At 42.0% G+C, this 25454-nt stretch overlaps 1 protein-coding gene across 1 annotated transcript in view; it reads left to right on the top strand.

The window, feature by feature from the left end:
- Positions 1-16774: 16774 nt before the first annotated feature.
- Positions 16775-25454, top strand: part of btbd17a (BTB domain containing 17a) — a 28624-nt gene continuing 19944 nt past the window's right edge. The window contains exons 1-3 of the mRNA XM_014212543.3: positions 16775-17314; positions 22664-22791; positions 23017-23174. Of these exons, the coding sequence (XP_014068018.2) occupies positions 17212-17314; positions 22664-22791; positions 23017-23174 (389 nt within the window). The 5' untranslated portion in view covers positions 16775-17211. The remainder of the gene's footprint in view (positions 17315-22663; positions 22792-23016; positions 23175-25454) is intronic.

Genomic DNA, 25454 nt, shown 5'->3' on the forward strand with positions numbered 1-25454 from the left:
GACTTCAACTGTAGGTCTAACAGTTTGGGTCTAGAATGTCTCCCCCTTTGAAGAGGGGGATGACCGCGGCAGAAGCTGTTCAAGGTCCTGTTGGTTCCAGACTTGGTGCACTGGTACTTCTTGTTATACGGTAACAGAGAGAACAGTCTATGACTTGGGTGGCTGGAGTCTTTGACAATTTTTAGGGCCTTCCTCTGACTTCATCTGGTATAGAGGTCCTGGATGGCTGGGAGCTCAGCCCCAGTGATGTATTGGGCCGTACGCATTACACTCTGTAGCGCCTTGCGGTCGAATACCAAACATTTGCCATACCAAGCGATGATGCAGCCAGTCAAGATGCTCTCAATGTTGCAGCTGTAGATTTTTTTGAGGATCTGAGGGCCCATGCCACATCGCTTTAGCCTCCTGAGGGGGAAGAGGTGTTGTCGTGCCTTCTTCACACCTGTGTTGGTGTGGGTGGACCATGTTAACTCCTTAGTGATGTGGGCACCAAGGAACTTGAAGCTCTCGACACGCTCCACTACAGCCCCGTCGATTTGGATGGGGGCATGCTCAGCCCTCCTTTTCCTGTAGTCCACGATCAGCTCCTTTGTCTTGCTTAAGTTGAGGGAGAGGTTGTTGTCCTGGCAACACACTAACCTCTTCCCTGCAGGCTGTCTTATCTTCGTCGGTCATCAGTCCTACCACCGTTGTGTCGTCAGCAAACTTAATGATGGTGTTGGAGTCATGCGCGGCTACCCAGTCGTCGGTGAATAGGGAGTACCTTTTCAAACTGAGAAGCCTGATCTGAGGTCAGATCAACTTTGGAGAAGCTGCAGTACAGGAGAAGAGAACAGAGATTAAGGTTTTTCCAGTACCCATGACTGTTTTTCTGGAAGAAATAACAACACAACAAGCATTAACTGAAGGGAATATATACACTAGACCAAGATGTGCTGTTTTGCTAACTCTGCCACATGTATGCATATTGGTATGAACACTGAAATGTTGATTACTAAGCATTGTCCCTGTCAAACAAATCAAAATGTGTGTCTTTGCTAATTGGTAAAGGTGCGGTCATATTATCGTCAATAATAACAATAAAAAATAATACTATTCATAATAATACTATTCACAATCTGTATCGCTGAAATCTAAATGTAATTTCCTATTGAGCCGACAGACGCCGTGTTTACCTTGTACAGTGCATTCAGAAAGTATTGAGACCCCTTCACTTTTTCCACATTTTGTTATGTTACAGCCTTCTTCGAAAATGTATTAAATATTTTTTCCCCCCTCATCAATCTACACACAATACCTCATAATGACAATGCAAAAACTGTTTTAAATGTTTTTTGCAAATGTATTAAAAATAAAAACTGAAATTTCACATTTACACAAGTATTAAGACCCTTTACTAGGTACTTTGTTGAAGCACCTTTGGCAGTGATTACAGCCTCGTGTCTTCTTGGGTATGACACACCTGTATTTGGGGAGTTTCTCCAATTTCTCTGCAGATCGTCTCAAGCTCTGTCAGGTTGGATGGGGAGCGTGACTGCACAGCTATTTTCAGGTCTCTCCAGAGATGTTCAATTGGGTTCAAGTCCGGGCTCTGGCTGGGCCACTCAAGGACTTGTCTCGAAGCGTTGTCTTGGCTGTGTGCTTAGGGTCGTTGTCCTGTTGGAAGGTGAACTTTCACCCCAGCAAGTATCTCTCTATAATTTCCTACGTTCATATTTCACTCGATCCTGAATACTCTCACAGTCCCTGCTGCTGAAAAATATCCCCACAGTATGATGCTGCCACCACCATGCTTCACCGTAGGGATGACATTGGCTAGGTGATGAGCAGTGCCTGGTTTCCTCCAGACATGACGTTTGGCATTGAGGCCAAAGAGTTCATTTTGGTTTCATCAGACCAGAGAATCTTGTTTCTCATGGTCTGAGAGTCCTTTAGGTGCCTTTTGGCAAACTCCAAGTGGGCTGTCATGTGCCTTTTATTGAGGAGTGGCTTCCGTCTGGCCCCTCTACCATAAAGGCCTGATTGGTGGAGTGCTGCAGAGAAGGTTGTCCTACTGGAATGTTCTCCCATCTCCCCAGAGATCTTCTGGATTTCTGTCAGAGGGACCATCGGCTTCTTGGTCACCTCCCTGACCAAGGCCCTTCTCCCCAGATTGCTCAGTTTGGCTGGGCGGCCAGCTCAAGGAAGAGTCTTGGTGGTTCCAAACTTCTTCCATTTAAAAATTATGGAATTCACTCTATTCTTCAAGACATCAATGCTGCAGAAAGTTTTCGGGTACCCTTCCCCAGACATGTGCCTCGACACATTCTACAGATTCAGATTCAATTATTTTGATCTCATGGCTTGGTTTTTGCTCTGACATGCACTGTCAACTGTGGGACCTTATATAGACAGGTGTGTGCCTTTCCAAATCATGTCCAATCAATTGAATTTACCACAGGTGGACCAATCAAGTTGTAGAAAAATCTTAAGGATGATCAATGGAAACAGGATGCACCTGAGCTCAATTTCAAGTCTCATAGTAAAAGGTCTGACTACTTATGTAAATAAGTTATATCTGTGTTTTATTTATTTATACATTTGCAAAAAATTAAATAAACTGTTTTCACTTCGTCATCATGGGGTATTGTGTTTAGATTGAGGATGTTTACTTATTCAATCCATTTTAGAATAAGACTGTAACGTAACAAAATGTGGAAAAAGTGAAGGGGTCTGAATACTTTCCGAATGCACTGTGTCGCAATAATCATAATAATACATCTTGTGGTTTCTAAAAGCCTGACACAGCTATACCTATAGATGGACAATAGCACCTAAAATGTGTCCACACAATACAGATCTCCAAGAAGTTGAATGTGTGCTATATGATCACCCCCTGAAAATGACTCCCTCAGCCAAATATGTTTAAACTCAGTTTTTCACACATTTCCTGACATTTAATCCTAGTAAAAATTCCCTGTCTTAGGTCAGTTATGATCACCACTTTATTTTAAGAATGTGAAATGTCAGAATAATAGTAGAGAGAATGATTCATTTCAGCTTTTACTTCTTTCATCACATTCCCAGTGGGTCAGAAGTTTACATACACTCAATTAGTATTTGGTAGCATTGCCTTTAAATTGTTTAACTTGGGTCAAACGTTTCAGGTAGCCTTCCACAAGCTTCCCACAATAAGTTGGGTGAATTTTGGCCTATTCCTCCTGACAGAGCTGGTGTAACTGAGTCAGGTTTGTAGGCCTCCTTGCTCACACACGCTTTTTCAGTTCTGCCCACAAATTTTCTATAGGATTGAGGTCAGGGCTTTGTGATGGCCACTCCAATACCTTGACTTTGTTGTCCTTAGGCCATTTTGTCACAACTTTAGAAGTATGCTTGGGGTCATTGTCCATTTGGAAGACCCATTTGCGACCAACCTTTAACTTCCAGTCTGATATCTTGAGATGTTGCTTCAATATATCCACATAATTTTGCTTCCTTATGATGCCATCTGTTTTGTGAAGTGCACCAGTCCCTCCTGCAGCAAAGCACCCCCACAACATGATGCTGCCACCCCTGTGCTTCACGGTTGGGATGGTGTTCAACCTCAGCTTGCAAGCATCCCCCTTTTTCCTCCAAACATAATGATGGTCATTATGGCCAAACAGTTCTATTTTTCTTTCATCCGACCAGAGGACATTTCTCCAAAAAGTATGATTTTTGTCCACATGTGCAGTTGCAAACCGTAGTCTGGCTTTTTTTATGGCGGTTTTGGAGCAGTGGCTTCTTCCTTGCTGAGCGGCCTTTCAGGTTATGTTTGATATAGGACTCGTTTGACTGTGGATATAGATACCTTTGTACCTGTTTCCTCCAGCATCTTCACAAGGTCCTTTGCTGTTGTTCTGGGATTGATTTGCACTTTTCGCACCAAAGTACGTCCACCTTTAGGAGACAGAACGCTTCTCCTTCCTGAGTGGTACGATGGCTGCGTGGTCCCCTGGTGTTTATACTTGCGTACTATTGTTTGTACAGATGAACGTGGAACCTTCAGGCATTTGGAAATTGCTCCCAAGGATGAACCAGACTTGTGGAGGTCTACAATTGTTTTTCTGAGGTCTTGCCTGATTTCTTTTGATTTTCCCATGATGTCAAGCAAAGAGGCACTGAGTTTGAAGGTAGGCCTTGAAATACATCCATAGGTACACCTCCAATTTACTCAAATTATGTCAATTAGCCTATCAGAAACTTCTAAAGCCATGACATCATTTTCTGGGATTTTACAAGCTGTTTAAAGGCACAGTCAACTTAGTGTATGCAAATTTCTGACCCACTGGAATTGTGATACAGAGAATTATAAGTGAAATAATCTGTCTGTAAACAGTTGTTGGAAAAATTACTTGTGTCATGCACAAAGTAGATGTCCTAACCGACTTGCCAAAACTACATTTTGTTAACAAGAAATCTGTGGTTGAAAAACGAGTTTTAATGACTCCAACCTAAGTGTATGTAAACTTCCGACTTCAACTGTAGATACATGATGAGGGAAGTGATCTTTCGAATGGTTAAATCAATATTTGCAATATTTGCAATGCCGGGAATTTGCATGTCAAAGATCACCAGGAAATTGACAGGAAAATTATAGCCACTACTGCACTTTTACACAGATGTAAGGTCCTCTGATAAGTAAATAACAAAACATTAACAAAATACAGGTTCTTAAAACATCAGTGTGCAAGCATGGAAAATAACAAGGCAGATCTTTTAATAGAAAGCTTTTTGTTTTTTTTCTGTAGCAGCAAGAGGCAGTGCTCAAGATCCCCATCAATTTACAATTGATAACCGGATCGCTCCACGCATAAGGTACCCATCAAAAGTTTGGACACACCTAGTCATCCAAGGAGTTTTCTTTATTTTTACTATGTTCTACATTGTACAATAACAGTGAAAACATCACAACTATGAAATAACACATATGGAATCATGTAATCAAAAAACGTGTTAGGACCCCTTCGAGATAAAATCCCGTTAACGGGATTGGTTGGCCAACAACCAGTGAGATAGCACGGCGCGAAATGCAACCACTTTGTCAGATTTCAAAATAACTTTACGGAAAAAGCACATTGTTCAATATTCTGAGTATAGAACTTAGCCTTCAATGCTAAGCTATACAGTTAGCCTACAACCACGGCGTCGACAAATCTCTAAAAATATATTTGAAATATTTTCTTACCTTTACTGATCTGGAATGCTTTTCCAACAGTCTTGAAGGAGTTCCCACATAAGCTGAGCACTTGTTGGATGCTTTTCCTTCACTCTGTGGTCCAACTCATCCCAAAACATCTAAATTGGGTTGAGGTTGGGTCATTGTGGATGCCAGGATATCTGATGCAGCACTCCATCACTCTCCTTCTTCGTCAAATATCCCTTACACAGCCTGGAGGTGTGTTGGGCCATTGTCTTGTTGAAAAACAAATGAAAGTCACACTAAGTGTCACCAGCAAAGTGTCACCAGCAAAGCACCTTCACACAATCACACCTCCTCTTCCATGCTTCACGGTGGGAACCACACATACGGACATCATTTGTTCAACTACTCTGCGTTTCACAAAGACACGGCGGTTGGAACCAAACATCTCAAATTATGACTCATCAGACCAAAGGACAGATTTACACCAGTCTAATGTTCAGTGCTCATGTTTCTTGACCTAAGCAAGTCTTTTCTTCTTATTGGTGTCCTTTAGTAGTGGTTTCTTTGCAGAAATTCAACCATGAAGGCCTGATCCATGCAGTCTCCTCTGAACAGTTGATGTTGAGATGTGTCTGTTACTTGAACTCTGTGAAGCATTTATTTGGGCTGCAATTTCTGAGGCTGGTAACTCTAATGAACTTATCCTCTGCAGCAGAGGTAACTCTAGGTCTTCCTTTCCTGTGGCGGTCCTCATGAGAGCCAGTTTCATCACAACGCTTCCACACCTCATTAAACTCATGAAAGAAAAATGTAAACTAAGGAGAGAATTCATTAAAACAAGATCACCTCACCTTAAAACAGAAGTAAACCGGCTCCAGAACCACATCAAACACCAACTCACTCTGCACAAGCAGAAGTAATGGTCCACATTCTACCATCAACTGGACAAACTTCAACCCTACCCTTCCCCAAATGCAACCTCAAGACAAGACACTGAACAGTTCCTAACCTACAACTGAACCCACTGGGTTTTGGTCAATAAATAACAAGTATTAGAAAAATATATATAATCATTTTTATAATTATTTGATATTTTACTACCTTTTACTTTATTCTACTCCAACCCTTGTATGTATCTCTCGTACTATATTTTGTACTTGTTACTATCAACTACCAATGAGCTTTCCTTATCTCTTCGAATGCCCTTCCCACTTCCCTTCTCTCCCACCCTCCGCAACGGCGACCAATCAAGCCAGAAGAAATGGGTAAAAAAAAGAGCAGATGCTCTGTGCTATTCAAGACCAAGACTACTACTAGCCCACTACTAGCTGTCATACATATGTATGTACATGTTTCTTGTTCATGTTCGACTGGCTTTGCAATCTACATGAGGGAGGAGGGATGCGAAAGCAACAATAAGTGCATTCAACCAAGAAAGGTGAAACGACCAAATAGCACATCATCACAAAAAAATGTAGGGATGGATCGAAATGTACATAATGGGTACCTGGAGGAAAATGGAGGAGGGTCACACTTTTTCCAATTTCAGTCAAGGGGAAGGTTTAGTATTTTTTAAACCTAGTCCAGGGGAGGGTCATGTCATTTGTAGTGAATGACATTCTATATTTCTCAGTGTTTTAGAATTAGGTACTTATTAGGCTATATATCGATGTATACCCAATGCAGCTCCTAATCTCTGATTCTCCACTGGGTGCACAATATCAAGTGCACCTATAGTTTACTTTGTGTGGCTTCAATCAAATGATCCATAGCCTCTAGGCTATAGGCTACAAAGTGCATGCTCAGAGAAGCACAGAGCAAAGTTATATTTCTAACGTAGCTGCTGGGATGGTGTAAAGAAAACTAGGCTGAATTACACACTGCAATGGATATTCCAACCCTGAGCACCGGCCTGCTCTGCTCTTGCTGATCAATAACTTTTTTGTGTGCTGTCTAACCAATGGCTGTGCTGGTTAGGCCAACATTGGCAGCCCTACGGAATCAAAGGCTTCTTCTGATTTTTGTTGTTGTTGATTAGGCCTAGTCCAAAAAAACGTTATTGCATGCGGACTAGCCTATAACCTATGTTCTGTTCAATTTCAGAAGGAGAGCACGAAGATGAGAAGGAGGACCGAGGTCAACTTTGATATCTTGCTACTACTATAATATATTTTATTAATAAAAATATGTTTCTTCCCCATGATGTATGCCTATTTATCAGAGTTATTGACCTCACAATAAACCAGATTGAAGCAACTTACATTGTGATGCTGAAACTTGAAGCAGCAGCTGCTGCACAATCAATCGGAAATGAAAGTAGGCAAATTCGAGTAGCCATAATTAATTTCAACCGTCTTCATTTTAATTAGACTTTACTAACAATAAGAGGGCTTTGTGTTGGAGCCTATTTCTTCCTAGTTTAGAAATAAGAGGTAGACCTTCCTGTTTGACAGACGAAATTAGGCTATATGCAGCTAAATCCATAGATTTGTCGGTCAATTCCTCTACCCACCATGCACTCTTAAGCCTACCTTCATGTCAGTGAAGGGCTGTTAAGTTAAAACCAAGACTGAATTGAGGGGTTATGATAGGCTTACTTTTTATTAAATCCCAAATATAAGCTTATTTTACTCCAATGTCTGCAAATAATTTTATTGTAAACAGTGTATTCATGGATTGCAGGTTGCGTCTTAATGTTATGAAGATTCTCTTGAGAACTGGTGACCTCTATACCAGCCAGTGTCTGAGTGAGGCCCGGGAAGATTGTCAAAGACCCCAGCCCCCCACGCCATACACTTTCACTCTGTTACTGCACAGCAAGCGGTACTGGAGCTCAATGTCTGGGACCAAAAGGCTCCTGAACAGTTTCTACCCCTAAGCCATAAGACTGCTGAACAGTTCATCAAATCGCCAACCGAACTATTTGCACTGACTCTCTTGCCCTGACTATATGTACACTCACTGGACTGTACCCACACACTCACACATACTTACACTGACACTCCAACACACACACACACACACACACACACACACACACACACACACACACACACACACACACACACACACACACACACACACACACACACACACACACACACACACACACACACACACACACACACACACACACACACACACACACACACACACACACCATGTATGCTGCTGCTACTCTGTTAATGTGCTACTCTGTTAATGATCTATCCTGATTGCCTAGTCACGTCTACCTCTACCTACATGCACATATTAGCTCAACTACCTCGTACCCCTATGGCTGAGACCTTTTTAGAACGTTCACAATAAGGACACAACTGTGTAACGGAAGTGCAACCCATGAATAGACTCAAAACATGGTTCAAACCAGAGCCATCTAAATAGTCTACATACACCTTGCTCAGTCTTCACATTTTGCTGCCTTGAAATTAAATGTAGAAAGGGATTCATTTGAATTTTCTCCCTACAAATCTACACAACCTACTCCACATTTTCAAAGTGAACAAAAAATTATAGGACATTTTCCAAATAAACACAAAATAATGAATGTGTATGCTTTCACATCCCTGAGTTAACACTTGGTGGAAGCATCTTTGGCAGCTATTACAGCGGTGAATCATTTCGAATAAGATTCAATACTTGAAAATACAATATATAGACATCTTGGTTTTAATTTTCTTTCACTTTGAAACGTAGAGTAGGTTGTGTAGATCAGGGGTAAAAATCTGATTTAATCCTTTTTAGATATAATTTAAGGCAGCATAATGAGAACACAATGGGTGTAATGGGTGCAATGGCTGTGTAGACTTGTATATGTATATACAAGTATATGGCTCTGGTTAAAACTATTATTTCAATCTCATGGATGGTCAGTCCATAGCTCTGTCTATAAATGTGTATGGTTACGTCTCTACAGCCCCATCCCTCAGATGTTTACCAAAACAAGTGTCTTTAGTGCAGCTTTAAGGAAAATGTCAAGTAAAAACTATAAGACAGTACATTATATAAAACATGGGGAAAGGGTTATTTATCCATCATTTTTGTAATGCCTGATGGTTTCTAAGACTGAAGCCTTTGTTTTGCCGTCAAATGTTTTTGTTTTTTAAATGTTGTATGTTCATTCATTGTCTAGCTTTCATTTCAGTGATTGTTAGCAAGCTAATGAATGCTGTTACCATTGTGATTTCTACATAGTTTATATCTGGTTTTAATAACTCAAGGAGTTTTTTTTTCAAGCCCCCCCAAAATGTTATTTTGTTTTTACCTACTGTAGACAACATAGGGGCCATTTTAAATTGTTTCGCGGGCTGGGCCTTGAGGTTGACACGTGTCAATACATCTTCACTGAAACTGCATTTCTGTGTCTGCTGTATTTGGTTCGTCAATCCAAGCCAAACACAGCGGACACAGGGAAGGAGATCCAATGAACCCTTACACAAACTTTCAAAATATACAGTGTTGCGTTGTGACCATATAACAATGGATACTGTGGCAAAGAAGGGGGTCGAGTGATAAATGGCAGATATGTGAGGGCAGAACTAATAAACGGGCTCTGCCCGATCACTAAAATGGCCACCCCGATCAGAACTACAGATCACAAAATGGCCGACTGCCAAAACTACAATTCCCAGAAGCAAGGGGAACCCTCAGAAGGTGGAGCCGACCCACAGATAAAAGGTCAAGAAAAACCAGGAAGAGAGAGAGAGGGCGGGAAGGATCTATGAACCATAGAGAAAGAGACAATCTACATTGGCTGGATTTACCGTGTACGAGCTGGACTGTTTTGGACTTACCTGTTGGCGTTTAGACCTGGACCTACCGAGAACCAGATTTGTGTACCGAACCCTGCTATCCTTGACCTTACCTGCGGCCTGGGTGGACCATTTTAGTGATCGGGCAGAGCCCGTTTATTAGTTCTGCCCTCACATATCTGCCATTTATCACTCGACCCCCTTCTTTGCCACAATACGTTGTACCATAAGATATTGCGTTGTCACAATGGATGTGTATCTGTATAAAATGCGCACCCAAGGTATGTCTTTGCATTACTTTATCTGAATGGCACACTTTGAACAATGTCTGTGTTTCTTTGTCAAGACACATTGCAACAACAAAAAAACTCAACGCATTATTAAATGATGACTTCAGTAAAATGATGACTCTAAATTCTACATCCATGGTATATCCCATGGTTAGGCCTACTGTAAGAATACCAGGTCGACTCGACTCACCGCTTTCATACTCTTAGAAAAAAGGTTTCTAAAAGTTTTCTTCGGGTGTGCCCATAGGATAACCTTTTTGGTTCCAAGTAGAACCCTTTTGGATTCCATGTAAAACCATTTGTGGAAAGCTTTAATACAAAAGTGGTACATTTTGTGATACAAGATGAAATAAAATAAAAATGTGAGTACATTACTTAGCGTCTTCATTGGAACTACATTTCTGTGTCTGCTGTATTTGGTTAGTCAAACCAGGCATGACAAAATACATCATGTACAGTTCCAGAGATGTTGCATCATGACAAACCAAATACAAGTGACACAAGGAATCCTTTATGCAGAATACCCTTCATGCAAACTTACAAAAGATATTGCAATATAATACGTTGTCACCAAAATATAGAAATGGAAATACTATTTTTCACCAAATGTATGTCTTTGCCTTACTATATCTGAACGGCCCACTCTAAACACTGCCTGTCTTTTATTACCTTTGAGTCATTACACATTGCAAAATATCAATACTATGACTTCAATGAAATTATGACTTCATTATGCCCCATATGCCCTGGTTAAATGTAGTGCAATATTTAGGGAATAGAGGGGTATTTGGGACTAAACCTCTGTCTCATTTTAACCGTCCTTGCTCTCCTGCCAAATAACACTACCACTAAATAACTAACAACTAAAATACATACTTGACATAGTCCATGAGACTGACTAATGTGTGTATAGTTTGGCACAATACCTGCATAGCCATTGACGTGTCCATCATATTAATGACTTTTCCCCCAGGTCACATTGGATGTGTCTGAAATGGCACACTATTCCCTGTATAGTGCACTACTTTTGACCAGAGCCCTATTGTCAGAAGGTGGGTATAGCTGGTGCATGAAGTCAGGCGCAGGAAAGCAGAATGGGTGAGCAACATACTTTACTCAAAATAAAGGCACAAGGTAACAATACACTTGACCAACAATAAACGGTAATCAATTACGCACGGGTGAAAACAGCACCCGTCGAAAACCAGCCATAACGTACCGAATGAACATAGAAACAATCACGCACAAAAACATGGGGGAAACAGTGGGTTAAATACATGAACATGTAATTGGGGAATGAAACCAGGTGTGTAGAAAACAAAGACAAAACAAATGGAAAATGAAAGGTGGATCGGCGATGGCTAGAAGACTGGTGACGTCGACCGCCGAACGTCGCCCGAACAAGGAGAGGGGCCAACTTCGGCGGAAGTCGTGACACCTATGGTGCCATTTGGGACACAGGCTATTTCACGGCTGCAGAGGCTTACGGCTACCAGCTACCGGTCAGGCTGAGTAACAATCAACTTTTATCACCACAGCCAGATATCCCTTCAGAAACCTGTCACTACAAAACACATTCATGTATTTTGAACTCTGAGCCCATCCTCTCCACTCTGGCCTGAGTCAACTGCAGATTTCCCTTTTAAAGCAAGAACTCATATGGGAGTGAGGCGTGCTCTGGGTAATCTCTCTCTCACACACACACACACACACACACACACACACACACACACACACACACACACACACACACACACACACACACACACACACACACACACACACACACACACACACACACACACACACACAGGGACAAATGAAGACACAGGTCAGCCTGTCTTGGCTACCATCCTTAACCCCTGTTTCCAAACTATCACTTAGCCACAGCTTCCAAGCGATGATGCACTCATTGTATCCTCTCTGCTCTCTCCGTTACATGAACAGCTTTTCAAGAATTCAACCTTCTGATCTCTGTACCAAGTGAAGTTAGTTGTGACAGTCTATTTATAGTTAATCAGTGGGGAGGCTGATGATGATGAATAGTGGTGAAAAAAACAGACCTTTTTTAAACAAAGCTACTGCAAGCGTTGTGATATGGTTACAAAATAATTCCTAACCCACGGACAACAGGTGACAATCCCAGAAAAAAGGAGCACTCCGCATAGATCTTTGTTTATTCACGGGATGAAGAAACAGGCTTAGGTTTCGGTGTAGGATGCCTTCATAATCAGAGTGATGAATAAGAATTTGTTCTTAACATTGTAAATAAGAATTTGTTCTTAACTGACTTGCCTAGTTAAATAAAGGTTAAATACATTTAAAAAATAAATAAAAATCAGGGCCTGTTTGTTGAGTCTTTGTTGTATGGCGACAAGTTATTACATAATCGTAGCGGTTGGGGAATAAGTAGACTTTGCTCTGCTAGTTGTAGAGATGTACATCTGTCGAGAGAGACTGGGGAATAAGTAGTATGGGAGGACATGAATATGTAAACTTGATGTCCTGCTGGAAAATGTCCTGGAAAAGGTTAAATGGATAGTTCACCCAAATTACAAAATTACATATTGGTTACCTTTACCCTGTAAGCAGTCTATGGACAAGGTATGACAGCAATACATGCTTTGGTTTAGTTCCCCTGGCACTGTTTACAAATGCTTACGTGTTTGGGAACGGTGTCAGCCACTGCCAGGGAAACTAAACCAAAGCATGGATTGCAGTCCTACCTTATCCATAGACTGCTTACAGGGTAAGTAAACTAATGTGCAATTTTGTAATTTGTGGGAACTATCCCTTTAAGACGAGCTTTATCTCCAAATACCTGAGTTCTTTTCTGTTTGTTCCTAGTTAAGGCCTATCTGAGTGATATTGCAGTAAGGCGACATCCCAAATGGCACCCTATCCCCTATATAGTGCACTACTTTGACCAGAGGCCTGCTGTCATACCTTGTCCAAGGAATAGGGTGCCAATTGAGATGCAGCCTTAGAGTTTACAGTGCTGGTTCCTGCATGTTATCAGACTCATACCACTGCAATGACACTCCTCTTGGCTGACACGTCCCATAAAAATGTACTCACAGATAACTTGATGGTGTCCCAAATGCCTTACCTATATAGTGCACTACTTTTGACAAGGGCTCTATATAGGGATAAGGTAGCCTAGCAATTAAGTGATGTGGGCCAGTAACTGAAACTTCGCTGGTTTGAATCCCAGAGCAAACTAGGTGGAAAATCTTTCTATTTGCCCTTGAGCAAGGCACTTAACTCTAATTGCACTGGTAAGAATGTCTGCTAAAATGTGTTTCCTTTTGGGCAGGGTTGTGACGACACCAGTATCACGATACACAGTGGTATCATGGCAAGGAAACAAAACATGAAGTTGTTTTAAATTCTTTAAGAAAACAGCCCTAATGTTGGAAACAAACATCATTATGTTGTCATCCAGAGGCTTTTTTATTTATTTTTTACTTCTATCACATAATATTTTACATGGAAAATCAAATATCGCGATACTGGTATTATCAAAACCCTACTTTTGGGACGGATTTCTTGTCTCAGTGGGTTTTGAGGATAAATAATTAATTGTCACAGAAGTGATTTCTCTGGCTGATAGGGAGCCATTAGGTGGAATGAGCTGATTTGCTGTGCGAATGAATTCATCTTTTAATCTACAATGTGTACATACACTAATGTGATTGGTTACATTACAGTACACATAATTAATTTAGTATTTAGTTCATTAACACGGATTTATTTAGCAGGGGTTTAAAAAGGAATAAACAAGCAATCAGACACACACACACAAACTCAAACAGTTAAAACAAGTTACAGAGGATTACTTTATCATCAGGGCGAAGGGAAGGGATCTCTTTATCTGGTGAGGACTCACAGATGGACATCATTATCTTCAGACTGTTTCCATGACGAATGCAAGGACTAATGTTGATACCAAGCGTTAGATAGCACAGAGGCTATGAGGCTGTGACTCCTTTCGATAATACAGACGAGCAGACGGTTTGTGTTTGACGTGAAGTGAGCCTACCCTCTTGTGGCAATAGGATGCTAGTGTTGATGATTGGCCAGATTTATGACTCCTGTGCAAAATGTATAATCAAAACCAATGGGTTTATTGTGTATTTTCTGTTAAACAAGTTCTGGCACAAAAATGTGTATCTGAACACACATTAGGAAAGAGAGGGAATAAAATAGGAAACGGAAAAAGAGGAGAGCTGTCTCTGAGACCCATCCCAGAGTAGTTCTTTCCCACATGGTTAAAGTCCATGCACTCTCTGCCAACCAGGAATTTGGTCTTTGGGATCCCAGCCAGACAATGTTGCCCCCTCTCCTCTCTGCTCTCCTAAAAGCCTAATTAAAAACCCAAAAGACAATGTGACTTCCTGCTTGGATGGTTATTGACTTTGACAGGTTCATCATACGTAATCAATAATCACCCCAGGACAGCCAGAATAGACTAAGGTCAACATTAATATGATACTGGACCACTGACTGCTACTGCTGCTGCTGCTTCCGCAGCCAGCCATTGATTATATTGTGCCTGGACTATCATGTTGAAGTTTGGGTCTTTGTGGGATCTTGGGGTAAATTAAAGCCAGTGCATGTTTAACCGGCAGAAAATGAATGGCGGCAATGTACATTTTTATGCCTTTCCCTAACCCTATATATTGTCTATATATTTCCTTTGTCTATCTTTGATTATGTGTTATGTATGCACAGAGCCGCAACCAAAATTTTTATGGGGAAAATAAAGTCATTATCTTATCTTATCTAACCCTTACCTTGACCTTACTCTTTCTTAAACCTAACATTAATCAATTTTATTCCTTAGGGGAGAGTGGGGTAAGTTGAGCAATTTTTTATATTCAGTATATAGTATTCTTTCTAACAAATATATCTACATTCAGCATGTTGTGTATCCCTGGAAATAATCAGCATTCATGTAAACATAACCGTTTTGAAAACATAGCTTGTTCATAGAAAGTGGTCTCGTGGCACAACTTACCCTGCGTATGCGGTAAGTTGAGCCGTGGGACAAGCTAAGTTAACCTGCCTGCCTACAAATTTCTGTACAGAATGAAATATTACCACTACAATTTTAAAACAATGTCTATCTTTACTTCCCAAACACTTAATTCAACACATTCACAATTGAATTTTGTCTCGTAAACATGTTCAGCATCTTTTAACACAGGCTTAACACCTAACAAACACTTTAAACATAGGCCAGGCCCTGTTGTTACCTCATATTGGGGTGGCAGGTAGCCTAGTGATTAGAGTGTTGTACTAATAACCAAAAGGTTGCAAGATCAAATCCCTGAGCTGACAAGGTAAAGATCTGTTGTTCTGCCCCTGAACAAGGCAGTTAACCCACTGTTCATAGTCCATCATTGAAAATAAGAACTGACCTGCATAGTTAAATGAAGGTAAAAAAATATATTCCAGTGATATTACCTTGGAAGAAAAAACATCTATTTGCTCAACTTACCCCATGGCCAACATTTTGACTATATTAGCTCAGGATGCACTTTCATACTATGTTTAGGACCTCATATTGACACTTATGGAGACCCCAACTTATGTATAGAACATTTTTAAAATTATCTACTTTGGTTTAGATACAAGCATCATGAAACCTCTAACACAATAAATTCATTTTACTTGCTGAAAATCCGTTTTTTTTGTACCTAACTTGCTTAACACTTTTTCCATTTGGTTGGTTCCTTCACAAACTCCATGAAATGATAACCTCTTCTTAAATAGTTTTTCAAATTATTAATTTGGAGCATATATTCCTAGAAACAAGGGTAGCTCAACTTACCCCTTTGGCTCAATGTACCCCACTCTCCCCTATGCCTAAACTTAAATTATCATTCTTTAGTGGGGTCATAAGATCTGTGTTTTGTCTGTGTATAGGTCACATTCCAAAAGATGTTTGCTCTACACAAACAGATGGAACGATTGACCATTGATTGTCTCATTTATTGTCTCTCTAATTAATTAAACGTGATCTCGCCTGAAGCCTTAGATACATTATTGGCTTGGGTCGCTGTGTCACGCATAGGGACTAAGCTCGCTGGTCACAATGACACACAAACACATATACAATGAAATGTGCAGACTAACACTACCAAACCTAGTCAATACGTTCTATGGCCTCAATTGTCCCATTTGTATAGTAACCTGATGATGCCAGCATACTAGCTATGATTAAATAATTGAATGAGATATATTGTACATTATTTAGAAAATTAGGATATTTTGGTTGGCTCAGAGCAGGCCACACGCACACACGCATGCATGCACACATGCACTAACACACACGTACTAACAAACACGCACTATCAAACATGCACTAACACACTCAGGCACATAGATTTGTTTTGTACACCACAGCATGACATGTTACCATCAATTGATGCAGTAGTTCCTTTGCCAGTGAAGAATCTCTATCCTAGCACCTTCCTAATACTCTATCTCCTTCACATCGCAGCTATGACCGCCCAAGGCCTGCTATACAGATCCAGATCAATGGCATGCACTGAGCAGCAATACACCCAAAGAAGAGAAAGTATTACAAAAATCAAAGCGGTCGTCATGACAATGGCCTACCCGGGCGGGCTGGAGACAGATTCATTCCACCAATCGATGGATGGTTCTATTGTATCTGTGCATGTGCAGAATCCTGTGGTCTGGAACTAGCGGATGTGTGCCAAAGTCTACAGACCTAGAAGAGCCAGTGTCCCACATACAGACCCCTCTTTCCTCTTTCAGCATCAGGCCAGACCGACCGACGGAGCAGGACAGCCATAGGATACCACAAGCCCAGCTAAGAAGGGGAGAAGAGAGAGACAGAGAAGGGGATATAGAGGAGAAAGAGAAGAAGAGGAGAATAGACAAAGAGGGGGAGGTAGAGAGAGACTGAGGGGAGAAAGGGAGACGAGTGAGACAGAGGAAAAGTACTTTCTGTAAGAGAAGAGGAAAAGGAGAGATGCCTGCTGCCCTTCTCAGACCCAGAGGGCCCCTGGCCCAGACCAACCTGATCAGCACGCTGCTGTTGTCTCTCTGTCTCCACACCGGCTCCGTCACTGGAGGTAAGGCCACCCAACACCAGCACTGTCTGTCTGACCCCAGTGACAACTCACCTTGCTGGGTAGGATGATAGCAACAGGGGATTGAATTGAGATAACAAAACATTTCAGAGCAATGTATTGTAGATGGTCATTGTAGGTGCATTTAAACCTTGGGGGCATAGTAAATGTAACAGTGGGAGTGTTTGAACCCTACCAAGCTAGCACATTTGGCTCCTTGGAAGTTGTGGGAACGTATTTTTAGGTTGCCGGTTCAGAGAAAGTTTAACTCTGATTTTGAGAACGTTTTCCAGTGCGGTATTAAAAACTTTCTTAAAACTTTCACTGAATGTTTCAATAAGACTTTTAATAACACTGCTGGCTTATTTTGAGTTAACTTTTTTGAACTCCAAGTACAGATAGGACACATGGAAATTAATTTCCTTGGGCATTAATCATCAAAAAACAGATGTATTTTTTATTGTGACACAGCATCAGTGAGATGCAAACCTATAGGTTGTTATCAATAAAATGTCACTATAAGATGCAGAGCGTTCGATTTGCCTGCTGGGGGGAAGGGAAACCCTAAGCTCCGCTAAAACCATTGATAACTAGGTGCCGTTTTCAAGGGATTGTTAAATACATGTTAACTATTTACTGTAGTATCGTCACATCTTAAAGAGCGTAGTCAGAACTACAGATGTCTGACTATTCCATGTAAAACAATTGTGCACATTTGGCTCCATCGTCCGAGTTATACAGAAAGTAACTGCATGCGTTTAATGATCAGTAAACATCAATTGATCATGTAATTTCAGATACGTAAGGGTAGCCACACGATATCTCTCAATATTGGCCACCATTAATTAGATATTTGAGTGATATAAAATAAAGTTAACTATAACTGACAAGTATGAGTGGTTTAGGTAATTTTCCATCCTTTGTGGGCTCTGCCTGTCAAGCATCAGAAGGGCACATTTGCTAATATGTTTACTTTGCAAGCTACCAGTAGAAACTTTGTACAGTTGGCTAAACATATATTAAGTAGACCGAATGTAATTTTTTCACTGACCAATTTAAGCCTACCTAGCGGCGTTAGCTAACATCCCTTTTTCAACATTGTTTTTAAGAGTTTTTCAAGATTGCTGCTGACAGACATGATTGGCTACATTGATTGATTGACCACGTCAAATTGGCTAGCTAACAAATATTGTTTGATTTGCTTGCCGTCTATAGTGATGACAGTAGTCCGACAGACAACTTTACCAGGACTTGCCAATGTCAAGCTCTTTCCAAAAGCCTAATTTCTGATGAAGCAAGCCAAATAGCATGCCAAATGAATAGGCTACCCTCACGTATCTGAAATTACATGATCAATTGATGTTTACTGATCATGAAAAGCATGCAGTTACTTTCTGTATAACTCTGATGACAGAGCTAAACAGTTACTTTCTGTATAACTCTGATGATAGAGCTAAACAGTTACTTGCTGTATAACTCTGATGACAGAGCTAAACAGTTACTTGCTGTATAACTCTGATGACAGAGCTAAACAGTTACTTGCTGTATAACTCTGATGACAGAGCTAAACAGTTACTTGCTGTAACTCTGATGATAGAGCTAAACAGTTACTTGCTGTAACTCTGATGATAGAGCTAAACAGTTACTTGCTGTATAACTCTGATGACAGAGCTAAACAGTTACTTGCTGTAACTCTGATGATAGAGCTAAACAGTTACTTGCTGTAACTCTGATGATAGAGCTAAACAGTTACTTGCTGTAACTCTGATGATAGAGCTAAACAGTTACTTGCTGTAACTCTGATGACAGAGCTAAACAGTTACTTGCTGTATAACTCTGATGATAGAGCTAAACAGTTACTTGCTGTAACTCTGATGATAGAGCTAAACAGTTACTTGCTGTATAACTCTGATGACAGAGCTAAACAGTTACTTGCTGTATAACTCTGATGACAGAGCTAAACAGTTACTTGCTGTAACTCTGATGATAGAGCTAAACAGTTCCTAGCTGTATAACTCTGATGATTGTAACGCTTGTCGTTGGGAATGGATGACCAAGGCGCAGCAGGTTGCATGTTCATCATTATATTTAATGAATAAAGATGACACAAAACAAAACAATAAACAAAGAACGACAGGTGACAATTTCACAGGCTACAATAATCACTAGCAGTGCGAAATACAACTACCCACAAAATCCCAAGGTGAAAACAAGCATCTAATATATGACTCCCAATCAGGAACAACGACGTACAGCTGTTTCTGATCGGGAGCCACACAAACCACACAGAAATAGACAGACTAGAAAACCATAGAAAACCAACACTAGAACAATTACTAAAACCCCAGACTACATAAAGCCAAACACCCCTTAAATAACACACACAACCCGAACCATATGAAACAAATATCCCTCTGCAACGTCTTGACCAAATATAATACAATTACTCCCTCTGCTGGTCAGGACATGACAATGGTAGAGCTAAACAGTTACTTACTGTATAACTCTGATGATAGAGCTAAACAGTTACTTACTGTTTAACTCTGACGATAGAGCTAAACAGTTACTTGCTGTATAACTTTGATGATAGAGCTAAATGTGGAATAATTGGAAATGTGTAGACTATGCTCTTCATGAGGTGATGATATTAAAACCAAATAGTTATAGCTAACATTTATTTAACAATCCCTTGAATACTGCATGTAGCTAGTTGTCAATGTTTTAGCGAAGCTGCCCCCCAGCAGCCAAATCGAACACTCCGTACCGTATTGTGACGTTTTATTGATAAAGACCAATAATCTCTGTTCCCTATCCATGGATTTAGTCGACTGTGCCACCAGAATAATATTCTTAAAACGTTCTTTGAACGTTACTAATGTTTTCTTGTGGTTTTTATGTAACGTTATCTTGAAGTTCTGAGAACATGACTTTAAATAGAACCATGAGGAAACCTGCACAAAACGTTATGCCGAAGTACTGAAATACCCACGGAAGAACGTTGTTTCTTAAGCGCTAGCTGGGTATCCTGCTCAATTCCCAGAAAATTATGGGAAAGTTGTATGCAAAATAACCATAGGCCCACCAAGCTCTCACCAAGCTCTAAGAAACATATGCTATGCTATGCACACTTGACCTACTCCAATTTGCCTACCGCTCCAACAGATCCACAGAAGATGCCATTTCCATCGTTATTCACACAGCCGTAACACATCTATGTGAGAATGCTGTTCATTGAATCCAGTTCAGCATTCAACACTGTTGTTCCCTCTAAGCTCGACACCAAGCTCAGAGCCCTGGTTCTGGAGACCACCCTCTGCAACCGGATTCTGGACTTCCTGATGGGCAGACCACAGGCTGTGAGGATTGGCAACAACCCCTCCTCCACACTGACTCTTAACACTGGGGTGTGTCCTCAGCCCTCTGCTGTACTCCCTGTTCACCCACGACTGCGTTGTTTGCATGACACCAACTCCATCATCAAGTTTGCCGCTGACACCATGGTTGTAGGCCTGATAAACAACAATGAAGAGTCAGACTACTGTATAGGGAGGAGGTAAGTGAACTGGCATTGTGGTGCCAGTGTAACAATATTGTTTCCATCCCTCTCTTCGCCCCTACCTGGGCTTGAACCAGGAGCCCTCTACACACATCATCAACTGACACCCACGAAGCATTGTTACCCATCGCTCCACAAAAGCTGCAGCCCTTGCAGAGCAAGGGAAACTACTTCAAGGTCTCAGAGCGAGTGACGTCACCGATTGAAACGTTATTAGCTCACACCCCGCTATCTAGCTAGCCATTTCACACCGGTTACACTCACCTCCCTTTTGACCTCCGCCATTTCCGCAGCAACCAGTGATCCACGTCAACAGCATCAATGTAACAGTTTTGCTTCCGTCCCTCTCTTCGCCCCTATCTGGGCTCAAACCTGGGACCCTCTGCACAAATCAACAAGTGCCTCCCACGAAGCATTGTTACCTATCGCTCCACAAAAGCCACGGCCCTTGCAGAGCAAGGGAAACAACTACTTCATGAGATCTGATAGAAACTGTCTCTGAGCCTGTTGGTATCTACAAGCCATCAGCGTGTTTAACACTTGAATTGGACTGACCACCTGCACTGACTCTCTGCACCTTAGCACACATGCACTAACTCACGCACACACAGATATACACTCATCCACACACACACATACATTCATGCTACATACACATCACAACTGCTGCTACCAGACTCTTATTGCGATTGCAAAATAATGCACAATTTCAACACTTGCCCCCAATTCCCCCTTCCCCAAAACAAGTGTAAATATTGTACTATAAAATGTTTAATCTATTTTACTGAGCCATTTACTTTATGTTCATATTCTTATCTTTTATTATTTCTTATTGTTGTTGCATTGTCCAGAAGGAACCTGCAAGTAAGCATTTCGGTGGGCGGTGTATACCATGTGTATCCTGTACATACGACTAATAAAACTTGAAACTTGAATGTCTGTGACTGGCATAACAAGAGAAAAACTGCTGATGCACAACCAAATTTCGAAATTGCACCTTGTGGATTGTACCATTCTAATTATCAACAATAAGTTGAGACCCCGACTGAGTTTTGGGAAATTGATCCACAGGCCTACAAAAGGGCGGCTGCCAATTGCCCATTCCTGTTTTCAACAATTTGTGCAGTCTTATAGTAATTTACACTGTCATCCTCATGCTTGTGTGAATCAGTACTGGTTGAGATTTCTGGAAACATTAAGTTAAAGTGTAAATTTACCCAAAAGTAACTGATGTTTCTTGTTCCCCTTTCTTCCGGAAAAGGTTGACCAACAGAAAAAGAGGAACTGCCTCTGACAAATTAATATATGCTAAAATAGATCCTCAATTCAAATAATATACAGTCTCTGAGTCCCATTTGAATCTTGTCAGGGCATGTATCACAGCCTACATTAGCCGCACATTAAGCAAAGTTGAATTAAAACTGACCTACGATCACCCAGACAGTGTGCACAGCTGTGATGATTGATCCCATGGATTGGGACTCTACCCCCTACTCCCAATAGTCATGGTGAAGGTTGAGGGGGCATAGATTGGGCTTTGTCCCATTTCTTTATTTAACGACCATCCCTTCCCCCTCCTTCTCTTTTCCCTATCCATGGTGAGGGGGCCCAGGCCATCTCCTGCATCTGTGCCCTTGCTAAAGGGCAAATACACCACTTTTCAACCTCATATTAATTATCTCCAGCATCATACCAGTGTCTGCATGTGAATACGGTAAATGTTTTGGTTTTGTAGCAACAAAGAGTTAAACCATAGAACGTCATTGCCCTTTAAAACCTAAAACTTCCTATTCTAGGCATAATGAAAGCTGATGAGATCCAGAATGGTGGTGGGGACACCATCAGCCACTCCCTGGCCCTGGTGCAGCGTCTGGAGGCCCTGCTGGCTCAGGGGAACGGCAGCGATGTGGCCCTCAGGGTGCAGGTAGGAAACTAGCCTAGAGAGTTAAAGAGGCTGGCCAGAGACCGGAGGGTTACCGCCTTAAATCCTGGGTCTTACTGGGACAAATCTGGTGGCTGACACTGTACTTGAACCTCTCTGTGTATTTATGTATGTGTCTTGGGAGGATAAAGGAAAGTGACAAATTGCAGTGTCTGTGACTTTAAAAAAAGTAATCTTTTTCTCTTCCTCCTCCTCCTCTTCTTCCAGACAGTGGGAGCAGAGCAGGTAAAGGTGATCCAGGCCCACTCCCTGATGCTGTCCCTGCAGAGCACTGTGTTCGAGGAACTGCTGCTCAGCCGTAACGGCACCACCCTGGTCCTCCTGGAGACCGCTGAGTGTGCTGCCGTCTTCGACAACTTCATCAGGTAATAATAATAATAACTAGATGGTAATTGTACATGAAGTACAATTGATGGGACTTGCTTTAACGCTTTAAACATATTTTTGTAGTAGTGGTAGAAGTTAAAAAAGTTATACATTGCTCAAAAAAATAAAGAGAACACTTAAACAACACAATGTAACTCCAAGTCAATCACACTTCTGTGAAATCAAACTGTCCACTTAGGATTAGGATGCAATACTGATTGACAATACATTTCACATGCTGTTGTGCAAATGGAATAGACAACAGGTGGAAATTATAGGCAATTAGCAAGACACCCCCAATAAAGGAGTGGTTCTGCAGGTGGGGACCACAGACCACTTCTCAGTTCCTAATGCTTCCTGGCTGATGTTTTGGTCACTTTTGAATGCTGGCGGTGCTTTCACTCTAGTGGTAGCATGAGACGGAGTCTACAACCCACACAAGTGGCTCAGGTAGTGCAGCTCATCCTGGATGGCACATCAATGCGAGCTATGGCAAGAAGGTTTGCTGTGTCTGTCAGCGTAGTGTCCAGAGCATGGAGGCGCTACCAGGAGACAGGCCAGTACATCAGGAGACGTGGAGGAGGCCGTAGGAGGGCAACAACCCAGCAGCAGGACCGCTACCTCCGCCTTTGTGCAAGGAGGAGCAGGAGAAGCACTGCCAGAGCCCTGCAAAATGACCTCCAGCAGGCCACAAATGTGCATGTGTCTGCTCAAACGGTCAGAAACAGACACCATGAGGGTGGTATGAGGGCCCGACGTCCACAGGTGGGGGTTGTGCTTACAGCCCAACACCGTGCAGGACGTTTGGCATTTGCCAGAGAACACCAAGATTGGCAAATTTGCCACTGGCGCCCTGTGCTCTTCACAGATGAAAGCAGGTTCACACTGAGCACATGTGACAGACGTAACAGAGTCTGGAGACGCCGTGGAGAACGTTCTGCTGCCTGCAACATCCTCCAACATGACCGGTTTGGTGGTGGGTCAGTCATGGTGTGGGGTGGCATTTCTTTGGGGGGGCCGCACAACCCTCCATGTGCTCGCCAGAGGTAGCCTGACTGCCATTAGGTACCGAGAAGAGATCCTCAGACCCCTTGTGAGACCATATGCTGGTGCGGCTGGCCCTGGGTTCCTCCTAATGCAAGACAATGCTAGACCTCATGTGGCTGGAGTGTGTCAGCAGTTCCTGCAAGAGGAAGGCATTGATGCTATGGACTGGTCCGCCCGTTCCCCAGACCTGAATCCAATTGAGCACATCTGGGACATCATGTCTCGCTCCATCCACCAACGTCACGTTGCACCACAGACTGTCCAGGAGTTGGTGGATGCTTTAGTCCAGGTCTGGGAGGAGATCCCTCAGGAGACCATCCGCCACCTCATCAGGAGCATGCCCAGGCGTTGTAGGGAGGTCATACAGGCACGTGGAGGCCACACACACTACAGAGCCTCATTTTGACTTGTTTTAAGGACATTACATCAAAGTTGGATCAGCCTGTAGTGTGGTTTTCCACTTTAATTTTGAGTGTGACTCCAAATCCAGACCTCCATGGGTTGATAAATTGGATTTCCATTGATTATTTTTGTGTGATTTTGTTGTCAGCACATTCAACTATGTAAAGAAAAAAGTATTTAATAAGATTATTTCATTCATTCAGATCTAGGATGTGTTATTTTAGTGTTCCCTTTATTTTTTTGAGCAGTATACTTTACTATTTAAAGCAAAGCAGTTCTAAAGAACTGAATAGAACGCCGCAGCCCGTCTGGTGTTCAACCTTCCCAAGTTCTCTCACGTCACCCCGCTCCTCCGCTCTCTCCACTGGCTTCCAGTTGAAGCTCGCATCCGCTACAAGACCATGGTGATTGCCTACGGAGCTGTGAAGGGAACGGCACCTCCATACCTTCAGGCTCTGATCAGGCCCTACACCCAAACAAGGGCACTGCGTTCATCCACCTCTGGCCTGCTGGCCCCCCTACTTCTGAGGAAGCACAGTTCCCGCTCAGCCCAGTCAAAACTGTTCGCTGCTCTGGCACCCCAATGGTGGAACAAGCTCCCTCACGACGCCAGGACAGCGGAGTCAATCACCACCTTCCGGAGACACCTGAAACCCCACCTCTTTAAGGAATACCTAGGATATGATAAAGTAATCCTTCTAACCCCCCCCCCCTTAAAAGATTTAGATGCACTATTGTAAAGTGGTTGTTCCACTGGATATCATAAGGTGAATGCACCAATTTGTAAGTCGCTCTGGATAAGAGCGTCTGCTAAATGACTTAAATGTAAA

The sequence above is a fragment of the Salmo salar genome, chromosome 01 (genome assembly GCF_965601325.2).
Source record: "Salmo salar chromosome 01, fSalSal1, whole genome shotgun sequence".
Lineage (NCBI taxonomy): Eukaryota > Metazoa > Chordata > Actinopteri > Salmoniformes > Salmonidae > Salmo > Salmo salar.